At 41.4% G+C, this 14,242-nt stretch overlaps 1 protein-coding gene and 1 pseudogene across 1 annotated transcript in view; both read right to left on the bottom strand.

Moving 5' to 3' along the window:
* Positions 1–2,886, bottom strand: part of LOC130572805 (40S ribosomal protein S6-like) — a 6,641-nt pseudogene extending 3,755 nt beyond the window's left edge.
* EGFLAM (EGF like, fibronectin type III and laminin G domains) overlaps positions 1–14,242 on the bottom strand; it is an 82,691-nt gene that overhangs the window by 41,766 nt on the left and 26,683 nt on the right. The window contains exon 7 of the mRNA XM_057364692.1: positions 9,618–9,784. Within this exon, the coding sequence (XP_057220675.1) occupies positions 9,618–9,784 (167 nt within the window). The remainder of the gene's footprint in view (positions 1–9,617; positions 9,785–14,242) is intronic.

Here is a 14,242-nt window from a genome sequence, read left to right as displayed (position 1 = left end):
GCTCCTCCGAACAGGAGAGACAAAATCAGATTACATCCCCTGGTGCTCTAGTGGTTTAGCGCTCTCACTGCTGTGACCCAGGTTCGATTCCCAGTGAGGGAATCATGACTACACTGAACAATGAACTTGAGTACTGTTTTGGGTCAGAAAATTGTCTTTTCCTATACCCCTATCCCTGTGCACAAAAATAGTCAAAAGCTCTTTGCTTTTGATAGGAGAGATACTGAGACAGGGAAGAAGATCCAGCTCACCTGGAAATCTGAAAGCCAGCTGGCAAAAGAACTGAAGAACTGGAAAAGACTGCTGGTAAAACCTCTGTATGGGACCCTTAAGGCAGCCGAAAAGAGAACCATCTTRTTGTCCATAGAGAGTACAAGGGCTGCATTTAAACACCTGGAGCAGCTGGAGCTGTCGGACTCCAGTAAGCCTTTTGAACTTTTTCCATATGAGCGACTCAGTGTTGCTCTGGAGGTACTGGCACAGCACCTTGGGGACCATCGAAGAGCTGTGGCTTATTTTTCAAAACAGCTGGACAATATTAGCCAAGAGTGGCCTGGCTGTTTGAGGGCTGTAGCAGCAACTGTCATTGTGATATCAGAGGCCCATAAATTCACCCTTTGGCAGCACATTGTCGTGTATGGACCCCACGCAGTGGTGCCCATACTGGAGCAAAAGTGGGGCTATCCCCTGGCAGAATGCTTAACTACCAATCTGTGTTGTTGGAAYAGGATGATGTTACCCTGAAAACAACTTCTGTTGTAAACCCTGCAGTGTTTTCATCATCCACATTATTTGATAACATGCCTGAGAATGACTGCTTGCAGACAAGAGAGAAGACCTATTCCAGCAGACCACACCTGAAGCACGTGCCTCTGGAGAATCGAGACTGGGAACTATTTCCTGATGGAAGCAGTTTCACAAGGAATGGCAAGAGGATGACAGGCTATGCAGCAACCACCATAGATAAGGTAATTGAGGCAAAAGCCTTGATTTCAGATGTGTCATCACAGAAAGCTGAACTGATTGCACTGACGAGAGCTCTAGAACTGAGAGAGGGAAAGAAGGTGGACATATGGACTGATGTGCTTAGCATTGTTCATGCCCACGGAGCTATTTGGAAGGAACSTGSCCTGMTGACTGCTCAGGGTGATGAAAATAAGCATGCMGAACAGATCCCTGCACTCCTGCAGAGTATCCAGAAGACTACAGAGGTAATTGTCRTGCACTGCAGAGGTCATCAAAAAGGGAAAACAACYCCTGAATTGGGAAATTACCTTTTTGGTAAAGCAATGGAAAGACGTACAGGAAAATTGGTGGTCAGGGAAATTGGCAGGATTCTGGGGCTTACTTGGGACCTGCATACTCCATACAGGCCTGAAGCAAGTGGCAAAGTTGAACATATGAATGGAACCCTCAAAAGCCAGATCAATAAGATCTGTCAAGAAACCTCAGCGACTTGGGTTCAAGCTTTGCCTATGGCCTTACTGAGAGCTYGCATACAACCAAGCCAGAGGACAATGTAAGTCCCTATGAAATCTTATATGGCAAACCATACCAAGTTCCACATATCTCGGAGGAAACTTGTATTGATTTGCAGAAATTAAGTTCCAGTTCGCAGAAGCTCCAGAGATTCATCATGTTGTCCAAGCCCRTAGGACTGGACACAGCTGCTCATCCATTCCATCCTGGAGAYRGGATCTACATCAAGTGGTGGGACAGCAACCTCTTGCAAGCTGAGTGGAAGAGACYGTTCCAAGTTTTGCTGCCCACCCTCACTGCRGTCAAAGTTGCTGAGAAAGGACCATAGACTCACTACTCCAGAGACAAGAAGACTTCTGCTCGTGAAACCATCGAAGAACCAGAGACTGATGCAAATCAAGCTGATGTGGTTTAAACTGTTTTTCGCATGTCTGTTGTTTGCCTAACTGGTAAACATGATTCAGGGTTTGGCYSATTAATTGCATCATGATGGTCCAAAATATATCCAGAGCTGTTGACTGGAGGAATTGCTGGATCTTTACCCAGTTATCTCCTCTAGATGGGGGTGGTAACTGGCCGTTGATTGTTATGAAAATTGGGAAGGGACTCAAATTCTACATGAAGTAGTTTCCAAAATGAAAACCTTAAAATTGACCGTATTTTTCATGGTTAGCAGATGGGGCCTGGGTAAAAGAAGTATCTCTGATAGTTGTAGGTAATGTAGTGTRGACACTAGAAAAGGTGGAGTCTTGTTAGTCTCTAAAAAGGGGGGGAATGATGCCTGATGATTTTTGCTTTTCCTTTTTACACTTGCTGTACCCTCTATGCATCCCCCTGTACACCTTAGCCCACATGTTTGTAATTCCTGCAGCCTGATATTCCAGCTTAATTTAGGAGTTCTGCTGGGCAGAGAGACCAAACATCCTGAGGGATCAGCGGGATCAGTGTGCCCTGTGCTATCTTAAACCCGAGGCTCCAGCCTTGGGTGAATCCTTGTCTCTGGAACATCTTGTGTAAACTGGGCTCTGGCCTCATCTGGGGGACATCACTGCATTTGTTGGGTTTCTTACTGGGGAATCCTAGATAGATATGCTAATTCCTGAAACCTTTAAAACTTGTATCCGTGCTGTACACGGGTGTGCATTCTGCCATCAAGTTGTGCACCAGGGATCCCAAATACCGAGGTAAAACCCTTTCATTCCCTTAACCGTGTCTGTGTCATTATTAAAAACTGGCTGTTCAAGGCAACAACTGGATACATGAGTATCCCTTCCACTCCTCACCAAGGGAATCAACCAGAACATCTCTGGCCATCCATTTCTCATAAAATGTTCTCAGCTTGCATCCACTGTCTACTTCAATGAGCTTCTGGCAGCCAGTGGCTGGGAAAGAGATGTTGATCTTCATCCTGCTCACGCCTGGACACCACAGGAAGGGGCAGCTCTAACTCAGCTCCCAGYATTTGCAGCAATTTTCAGCTCACTGAACATTTTTGCTTTTGAGTCATGTCTGTGCTACTGYCACCAAAATTGTGGGGAAAACAAATCTTTCCAACAACATCTTTTGATTTAGTGTTACCGAATTAAGACATGTTGTTCTGGCCAGGATGTGCAACAGAAATCATTTCATCCACACATTGACCGGGTTGTACAGAGATAATTATTCTGCCACATGTGGCTTTTCACTATGTYTTCAATGTACTTATACAGTCAAAACGCAGAGAAATTAATTGGTTCAATGTTCATTGGTCCCAAGTTACACAGTTCTTAATACTGGTTTCCTATYGGTTATTGATCCCTCTGCTTCGCTGCTAATGGGGTCCTCACTCTCCATTCTCTTATTGATCTTTTCGCAGACCAGGTGTCTCTGACACAYCAGGGAGGATGTTCAGGTGYTGATGCTCATAAATGCTCGCTTATCTCTTGTGCATCCTCTGGCAGCCCCCAGCCCATGGAGATGTTAAACTTATCAGGCCTTGCCCAGGGAGCAGAGTCTCTTGAGAATAAACTTCCACTCTTTTCTCCTTGGGCAAAGACAAACAAAACCCCTGACTAAAATTAGTTWAAAAGTTTAGAAGTTGTATAATTTCCAACACCACTACTTACTCCCTGTATATTATGTGTCTGAAAGTATTTTGGCGCTAGTTTTGCTTTTTTAATGTAGAAAACTGCAATTTGTTTAAGAAGAATGGAAGTCATAAAGATAATTTGGGAAAAAACACAGGAAAAATCACKGTCATGTGTCAGGGGAAACAATCTCATTTCAACACAAACTCCTTTTTCTAACTTAGAAGGCATAAGCTACAAAATAAACATCTGTTATAGTCAAAAAGCTGTCACTTTGTTTYCTATTTTCAATCAAATTTTCTATTGGCTTAATGGGATGTAAGTGCGATAAGGATGGCAGGAGTGAAGCAATACAGAAAATGAAGTATCTTTATATTCATAGACAGGAAAATGACAGGTCTCAAATTCACATTCAGATAAACACTTGCTTACATGTATGGGTAATATTCTAATACCATACCAGTTTTACAGAAATTTAGCTCTCCTGATTTGAGTGGTTATCACTAAAATACATTAATCACCATCAGCGTGCAATGACACAGGAGAGATGGGCAGTTSCCCAAAAAGCAGATCCTCTGATCCAGCAGATCAAAATGTTCCATGCTTTTCCAACAGAAGATCTTGGGAGACAAAATGTACCCACTAGTTTAAACAGGACAATGGTTCTTTTCATGTTATTGAACTGGTACAATATTTAGAGCCTGGAGAGAACAAAGAAGGTATAACTTAYTGTGTCTGGTAGAAAGACTGCTTTGAGACCCTTCAAAGACATTCACTCTGTAAGTTTGGCATCACCAGAATAAGGGTGACTTCAGAAAGTGTCCTAATATCCACAGGTCTCCAAATCTCCAATTCTTCCCATTCCTGACTCTAGCTATCTGATTTCARCCAGCATGTTACATTGCTCTACCTGCTGATCTGTGAGCACTTTTGGTAACAGGTAACACACTTGGGAGCAATGCAGCTGCTGGATGGACTCACTTCTGACCAYGCCTGAATTTATACAGGTGAGTGCACACATGGCTCATGAGGTATCAGCCCACTGACTTCTCGTTTGCCTTGTCCTCCCCAACATTTGGCCTTTGCTCACTGCACTTAACAAGACAGTCACATGTGACATGCTGCAATGTAACTACGAGACAGGGTACAGAGACATTAACAGGACTTTTTGTAGGTAAGCCCCCACATCAGCCCATCCCTTTAGTGTACTGTGTTGCTTTAGTGGAGAGCTCATCTCATAATGGGTGGTAAATCAGGGACAATTAAGCAAAGTGGTACTCTGCAAATACCAAAACAGTGAGTGTAGAGATTATAAGCAGGCTATATTTAATTAAATCAATGTTCCAGTGTACAAGGAGATGAAGCCTGATTAAGACCCTCTACGAGGTCTTATAATCCTGTTTTATAAATAATTGGAGAACTTGTGAGGGTCATGAACTTTAGACAGCCTCTTTCCAAATAATTAGGGATTAAGTTATACTAAAGAAATCTTTCTCAAAACAAATAAAAAGCCACACAAACTTTTGTTTTACTAATTAGGTTGCCATGAGTATACTGATGAAGAGATGCAAGAGAGTGTAGGAGGTAGAACAGGGGGGACTGCAACATGGACAGACTATATTAATACATGAAGTATTAAGAGACTGACTGCCTTCATGCAGAATCCCCCCCCCCAGGTCTTTATCCAAAATATATCAGGAGCATTTTAAAGTGAGTTTTATGCTTTTCAATGACTCACAGTGAGCTGCTGCATATCACTTGGTCTTGTCTCTTGGTTTTTGTCACTGTCCTTCCAACTATCAACACTACTTTTGTAAAGTCTCTGGAGATCTGTGGGAAACAGTTCTGCAGAAAACCTTCTCCATTTACTRTCTCCAGGACACATTACTACCACTTAAATAAAATTCTGGACCCCAGAGACTGTTCTTTTTCTGTGCCTGAGCCTCAGCTGACACATTCAAGCTCCATGCAGAATAATTAAGCACCTGTGCCAATGCCCTGCTCTGTGTGAACCTGGCATGACAGCCAGGACCAGAGGAAGGGATGTGCCCCCCTTAAGCAGTCACTTCTGTCACGTTTGCTGGACAAGCAGGAGGGTATTTTTAACAGAAGACACTTCCTCTGTTGGTCTGGCAAAGCCCAAGGCTGGTGACCTTGCAGGCACAGTGCAAACCCCATCTGTTTCCCGAGGAGATGAAGGGTATTTAAGCAATGCAGGTGATGACATTTTGTTTGTTTGATTCTTTGGGACAGTTTATTTTGTTGTTTCTAAACTGGGTATGTGCAATCTTTTATTTTTCCAGTGAATTGTCCATGACATTTTGAAAGGTTTTATACAACAAAACTCCAATAACTGTGTAAGTGAAATACCCACAATGTACAACTGTAATTAAGAAAGGCAACCAAAAATTGATTTATTGCATCATTTCCCTCCAGAAAAAAATTAATGAAACCAAATCACAAATAAATGAGAACCCTTGGGGAAACTTGCCCTCTCTTTCCTCCCTGAAAATGAAGTAATTAACGAAGCATGCATTTTTTACTAGGAAAGGGGGTAACTGCTTATAATCAAGGCCACATGTTCTACTCTGAAGGACCTTGGGAGGTCTGTCACATTAGGTGACACTGTCAGCATGCCTTTAGAGGAGCAAACAAAGACAATGTTTTCCTACGCTGACCTGAAACAAGGCAGTCAAGAGTACTGCAAATCCACTCACGTTTTAAAAACAAAATGAGTGAACTACCTGTGAGAATGAGATAAAACACAACGAAAACATCCCAAAGTAGCATGGGCTAATCTCCACCTCAGTCTGACTACAAGAGTTGCAAGAGAATCTGCACAAGCCAGCATGAACCCTGAAGACCCACTGCTTTTGAGCTGATGTTGGGAATTTGTTAAGCAGCTAAAATAAGCATCAGAAAAGCACTACTTATTTCAAGTCAGGCATAAAAAATCCAGCATATACAAGCATAAGACTATARATTTTTTAAATCCAAATACACCAAGTGCCAGCACTATGTGAGCTAGGTGTAATGCAAAGGAGTCAGATATTGTATGAACTCCTGCCAGCTTTCTAAGATATTTCAGGAATTTTTGAAGAATATGTAGGCAGGCAAAAAACAGTATCAAACATCTGTGGTGTGTGGCATGTTTCACTGCTGAGGTGGGAGGAGGAACTGTGGTAATAATGAAGGTAATAATTCTTACAGTGTGCACTCTGAAGAATAAAGGTGCTTCAGTTCAGAGATGCCAACTGCCTGACACCTTCCCAAAAACAAGAGGTGATTAAGAGGTATCTGCTGGCACTTTGAGACAGTCAAGCAGCTGGAGCCATCTGGGATACATCACTGAGACACCCCCAGGGGACTGCCAGGTGTCTGTGAACAGCACATGCCCTCCTGCAATGGCTTCTGAACTCCACAAAACCTTGAGGACCCCAAATCTGCTGAATGCATACCTGCAGAGCTGAAGTGTGTAATTAACAGGGCCAAAGAACTGGGCTTTCTGGCTGCTACAAGCAGGGGGTACCTTCAGATACATAATCACAAATGAGTTTTAATTGGAAGCCCTTGAGTTCAGTGTTCAGTTTGGGCTCTTTTYTCTGTTTCATGAAACTTGTCAGTGTTTAAATCATTCTTCAGAGGTTTTTAATGTTTTGGGGAAAAAAAATGTTCAGGCTATGCACAGCTTTAATGAAGAACTTTTTCTCCCAAAAAAAGTTTAGTTTTTCTACTAATGCAAAATGAGCTTGTGTGTCTGGTTAACATCAAGTCAGTCTACACAAACATCACAGTAAAGACAAGTGAGAGCTGCTAWCAGCTACACTATCATTTCAGCCACACTCCTGCCTTCAGAAAACAAAAAAAATATTTCTAAAGGCATGCATACCTGCACTTTTGAGSAACACTCCTTGCTCTGCAAAAATCTGGTTGTTGTGATAACAGGTATCCAAAGGATAACACAGGCTTTAATGCATAGTGACCATAAGTAGTTTTTAAGGTATTTTCAAAGAGCAAACTGGCAAAAGAACATCTGCACTTGCCAAAGGATCCAGAGTTTRCCCAAGTAGCCCCAAGCACAGGAAGCTCAATGCAGGGCTGGAGCACATCACAGACATGATGTGACCTTGGGCTGCAGGAGCTCTGCCTAGTCATGAGGGTCTCTGCCACACCCTGCCAGCCCTTTGGAGCACGAAATCAACCACTCAGCCACTGCAGCACCCACTGCACCACTGCAGCAACCTCTCATCCACTGCAGCACCATGTGCCTACCCTGGGCTGGCACAGACCTTTCAAGCCCATTTGAAGAGCAGTGCAATGTGCACAATGCATTGACTTTTCAGATCTGACCCAGGCACAGGGAACCAAGCTCACGTCCCTTATGAACCTCTCCAGAAAGCAGTGCTTACACACACCAGATGTGAACTCAATTCCAAACTCTAATGACAGAAACCCATGTTTTAGAGAYATCTTGGCCAGCAAAGTGCCTTCCCTGGAGTACTGCAGTAATAAGCACAGCATGAAGATGATTCCACCCTTATTAATAGAGCTAAACACTTTATCTTTTCTGACCAAAGAATGCAGCTGCTCTTATCCAGAGATAAACAAGCACAACACACGTGTGCCTGAGGCAGCAGCAGCTGACCCTGGAGGATCCATGGACTGAGGAACTCCAGAGTACGCTGCACGAGGTTTTCACAAACATTTACTTGAGAAGTTAAACTTACGAGCTCAGCAGCTGTAGCAAACTACGTGAAAACTGTTCAAGTGACCGAATTTATGAGAGAGGGGCAAAAAGAAGGGAAACTACTATGTAAGAGTCAATAAAAACAGGGATTCCATGACAGAGAGGCAATTTACAAATAAATTTTTACCAGTTTAAATTGGTGGATCACTAAGCATTYTGTTCATGTTTCTGCAGCATGCAAAATCTTCTTGCAGAGCTCACAGTCCTACCTGAATATTTGCTGCTCCTTTTCACAAGTTAATTAGAGGTGGTTTGCAATTGAGACAGTGAGAGAAGGAATAAAAGGCAAGTTCAGTGCTCTTGTTTACAGTTCATTATTCTGCTAAAATTTTATCCAGGTGTTTTCTTGCATGGTATTCTGCCCCCTATAAATGCCTTCACAACTGGAACTGATACACTTTTTAATATAATACGTTTGGAACATTAAGGATACAGCTCAGTTAGTCCCCACACCTTGCTGGTTTTGGCTCTGTTTCCTCCATTTCTTCTTTTTGTGACACTGGGTTTTTTGCCTTTAGAAAACGTCATTTGTGCAATTCCCAATATGCTCTGTGTTGTCTTGGTTCACATTCTCACATACAAGCTATGACTTTGAGTGTGATAAAGAGCAACAGCCCCCCAAAGTCAGTCCACAGAGACCAGTACAGAGAATCGCACCCTGAGGAAGCCCAGCAGCAACTGGACCAACACTCATTGCAATRTGCATGGTCTGTATGGCTACACAAATGTAAATATAATAGTTAATAAGTTGGTATGTTGGTATTTTCAAATTCATTTTCACCTAATATTTTTGCTATGCAGCTTCTGYTCAAAAAGGGGTGCTTACTTCTTTACATTATATCGTTCTTTTTATGACAGTGCTTAACAGTTAATACTCTTACTCCTCAGAAAATTGCACAGGTTTGATTTGGTATTTCTGGTCTTGCTGAAATTATAAATATAATATATAAAGTTCAGCTTCAAAGAACAGAAAAAATGAACAATAGACTTGCCTCTCCCATTTCTCTCTATGATACTCACTATCAGTTCTGCACGAAGGCAGCAMAAAAGTCAGAAAGTAGCAATCCAAAAATACCTGGCAATGACCTCCAGARCAGAGAAGTGGCATGAGGGTGACGCTGTCTGGTCTTTTCAAGTCTCTGGTCATGGCTTGACTTTCCCAGGGTGCTTTCTGCAAGCTCCTCAGACAGGACTGAGAGGCATCAGAATGGGGGTGCCTGTGCCYGGAGAGCAACTCTTTCCACCAGCTACTCCAGACACACTTTATTCACAGATATACTTTGCTTTTGTGTAGTTTTAATCACAAAAAAGGTGTTTGTACTCACTGAATGTGCGGATGACATCACTCGGTGCACTGGAAGGGCTGGATCCAAAGGAGTTCGCTGCTCGGACGGCAAACTGGTACTTGGTGTTTGGGAGAAGCCCTTTGAGAACCATGGACTCCATCTGGATCTGCTCTCTTATTAATGTCCAGTTGCTGTCGAGGTCTGGCCTTGAGGATCAAACAAAGACCAGATCTTARATAATTAAAGCTGGCTATATAAATTAGCTGCATTTATACATTTATTTACATCCACAAATAAATGAGACAGCAGTCTACTAAATCATCACTGAAACCCATCACTCTTAAAGGACCAGACTGTGTGACCAACCATTACCAAGCTGTAAAGCATGTGATATCAGCACTGCACAATCACACAAACCCACTATTCAGATTTTCCTTATGAAGCCAAGGAGGTTATTTAGAGGACCAACTGGCAAACCCAGTCATGTTTATCCGTTTCACGTATTTTGGATTCCTAGTTTTCCAGTAGGGCTCCATTACCTGCAGTTCCCAACTCCCTATGTCGCTGTATAAAGTAATACTTCACAAGAGGGAAATATCATGATTTATTTCTAAGTGTTTGTGTAATGACAAAATCTAAGTCCCCTCAAACATTTACAAGCATTAGCAAGATGAGAATCCAACTATTGATCTCCCAGGTAATCAGGTTAATCCACTCACGCAGGAAAACACGGATCCAAAGTCATCTCTTCAGAAAACAGACCAAAAAAACCCAACTCAACCCAAAAAAAACCCCAAACAAAACCATGAAAAAAACCAAAAACCCCACAGAGCAATAATGCAGAGAACCTGGCTTTTTGTATATGGAATTTGTAACAAAATTCCCATGGCTGCTTTTGGACAATGCCTGGTTAACTCCTGATTCATACTGGAAGCCAGCTGCTCTGAGTGCCATTATAATCCATCTGAAACCAGTATAACCATTCACAAGGCAGCTGGATATCAAATATTTGGAGCTCATACACAGAGGCACATTGTAAAGGGGTGTACAATCTTAGAGAGATTATTCTGATGCTTTCGCACCATTTCCACTCTCCCTAAAAGTGGCTGATCAAAGAGTGGCTTATCAAAGAGAGAACAAAACAAGAAGCTAAACAAATACAAGCAAAAAAAATTAATAAACATTCACTCTAGGCCACCCAAAATATTAAAATTAAAGTTTATAGAAGTAAAATAAAGTTTATAGAAGTAAAATAAGGACAGAAATGGCTTTCAGAGAAAATGATTCCAGTGTTCTTGCCATATTTATTACAGGAAATAACCTCCAAGTGCACCCTGAATCTACCAATGTTTACATAGGAATAGCTGAAAATGTCTCCAACAGTCTTCAAATTAAAAATTATAGCACAAAGCAGCATTTTGTATTTGTTTATTTTCAGCTGGAAGGAAATGCCAGAGTTAACGTATGTTTTCTTTTGGCGGTCAATACAAGATTTATTGATCTCTGAGGTTCCACTGCTTTGTGCCAGCATGGCAAATGCAGTGGCAAAGAGGCAGTTCCCAGCTGCCTGTCTCAAGTGCACAGTGGCACACAGGACATGAGTGTTTCATTGTCTTGCTAAAAATAAAAACAAAATCAGACAAATGCACAAGATGTAATGACAGCTAAACAGACCATCTTAAGTCACCCTTCACCACCATTTCCTGGTAGACAGGAGAGCATTTGTTTTGGCCACTCTTCCATTGTTTCCCTCCTCTGAGCTTTTGATGCCTGGGCCAAAATGAAAATATATAGTGTTTTCCAAATGAAAGCTGTTAACATTGCTTCCTTCCAAAGGCTTGCTTAGTAGTGTTTTCAATTTTCCTTTTTTGGTTCTAATTCCCATCCAARGAATTCCTGCTAGCTCAAAAGCTGCCTTTTTGCAACAGATCTTGCCAATGTGTCCACCCAAGTGGAAACACACACCTTTGATCAAGGGACCCAAAGGAGGCACCCTAAAAASATTTAGGAGGCAACACAAAGAGCAGGCTGCCCTTCAAATACAKCGACTGTCTCTCCCAACACTTCCTTCTGCAGAATTTTATAGTAAAGGAAATGCCTGCAAACATGTAAGGATCTGCAGCTGAAGGAGAGGGAAAGAGGGAGATTTATCACTTGACCWTTGTTACGTCGTCAGAATTGCTCCCTGTGTGAACAAAACGGTATTAGATGAAAACATGGCAAACAGATGGGGAAAGGAGCACAAATTCAGCTGGTGACTGCATCCAGGGCCAGCCAGCTCCCATGTACCCTGAGATGGGGACATTTTTTTGAAAACTGTCTCCATGGCACCTTTTTTTTTTTATGTCAGATTTGAGTGTGTTGTCAACTTTTCTACTGGAAGGTCTCATTTTGATACCCTTTTCCCATTTTCCTGCAGTTCTACATTCCCCAACAATCTAGAATCTCTCTGCCTCTGGCCAAGCCCTTGCAGGGCAGCTCCCAACCTTGTGTCTGTGAATGGGGAAATCAGACAACTTCCATGGACACTGCCTGCTCTTGACGCCTCTCCAACACATAAATGCTACACAGGAATCTAACGCAAGTCATAGTGGTTTTGAGATAATAAATATATGGCTGAAGTCAGTATGACTGGATAGGTATACATCAAGGGCAGAATTCCATGCCAGATATACCCAAAAAGTTTGGATTATTGCTTTCTGTTGTAAGGAGGTGACCAATTCAATTCAAAAACGGAAATCTTTCTTATGCAGAGAGCGGCTATTTTATAGCCATTTGAATTTCCTTTTAAAAACCTGGGAATTACTTAAGTGTGAGGCACCTGCAAGCAATCCAATTTTCGTAAGGTTTCTGATTGTTTTTCTGTGCCATATTYGTACTCATCTCAAGAGGTAAATTCTCTTGTAGAATATAACAGACTGTAACAATATTTTTAGTAACTTTTATTGWTTCACATTATTGTGACACTTCCTACAAAACATATCAACCAATATGACAGGTCAACTCTGAAGAAGGGAAAAGTGGTCAATTTTCAAAACTCATTTCTCTTATTAAATATTCTTCTGACGCTATCTAATGTTAAGCACTCACTCCTGAAAATCTTTCACTCTTCTTTCTTCTTCAGTTACCTTTACAAGGATTTAATCCTCACATGCAGTGAGGTCACTACTGAGGAAGATTTGCCTGTTTCATGCAATAATCAGTGAAAGAGTATTAAAAATGGTTTTCCTCGATATTTGGAGGGGTCTCCCTAGTCAATCCATTGTTTCAGGTTTCTTTGCAAATGGAAGCAAACAATGACTGTCTGGTTCAGTGCGGTGCCAGAGACAGACAGTCCAACAGGGAATGGATTCAGGGATAGATTTTTCTGGGAGGGAGAAGGAAGGCTTCAAACTAATCAAGAAATCTGTGCACAACACTATGCTGAATCTGCACCACCCTAACATCTGAATACTAATAAATCTCCCAGTTTTATCAGCAGAACCTGTCTAGTTCATCACAGCAGAAGTTTCATGTCACTACCAAGATACTGAAAAATTTCCTTTGCATGCCAAGATTAATATTAGAAGCTTTTGATTTCATCTACATACCAATGAGATTAAAAGAAAGTGACCTGATTGTTTTAGGGCATACAYTGAAACATTTGTGGTTCTGTAGCTGCTGTCAGGGTATAAAAATTTGGTAAATTAGTCACCAAAATTAAAAGATCATGTAGGCATTCAACAGATTAAAAATCTGAGTATTTAGAGTATCTGAGTGAAAATATCCAAGACATGTTTAAGAATTAATTTTGTATAGTGTCTTTAGGAARAACACTCAAACTCATATGCTTATGCCTCACTTTAGAGGCTTTCATAAAAATGTAATTTTCATTAAATACTTGTCACCATTAACCAACAGAAAGTTTACACTGAGCCTACAAAGTTGCACAAACACCATACATTTTGGTTTTCACACATTCTATTGCACATTCCCTATGAACCATCCAGTGAAGGATCAATCCTACAAAATGTATAGAATCATAGAAACATCAAGATTGRAAGAGACCAATCAATCCCTCCTGACTTTCAGCATTTAGACAAGTTGGGATTGTGATCTCCTTAGCATTCTCTTTTAGTCAGAAGCAGAGCAGAGCCTGAGTTAGCTCAGCTCATCCTGTGAGCCACCTGCAGCCCTCCACTGCCCGTAGTGAACCATCGGGTCCCAAGGGAAACCCCTTAGGAAAGCACTTAAATAAATCCCCAAATTTAGACCCTGAGTAGGGGCAGGCTGCAAGTTGGCTCTGGTTCTGATCAGATTCTAGTACCTCAAAACAATTATTGTACTGAATTTTCATGAAGTTTTACTCGCCAATATTGCAGCTGAGCAACAGAGAAGAACATTTTCTCCCAACATGCTTTTTCCAAGGTTAAAGCCATAAAGTTAGTTCTAAGGAAATGGAAATTATTTAAACAGTGTCACAGTTTTTAGACATTTGTGCTGTACCCAAGCAAAATTACAGACTTGCATAAGAAAGTTACTGATTTTACAAAAGCACAGCATAATGGTGTATTTCTTTGACATAAGAGGACTCAATTCAAGATTTATTTGAACTGATTTGTTTTAGTTTTACATTGGTGTAATTTACTAGCTTTAACTCATGATAATACATTTTATAGTAATTA

Source organism: Malurus melanocephalus, unplaced genomic scaffold, assembly GCF_030028575.1.
Source record: "Malurus melanocephalus ecotype Western Australia unplaced genomic scaffold, MMel_1.1 scaffold_41, whole genome shotgun sequence".
NCBI lineage: Eukaryota > Metazoa > Chordata > Aves > Passeriformes > Maluridae > Malurus > Malurus melanocephalus.
This window is presented reverse-complemented; position numbering and strand designations above follow the sequence as displayed.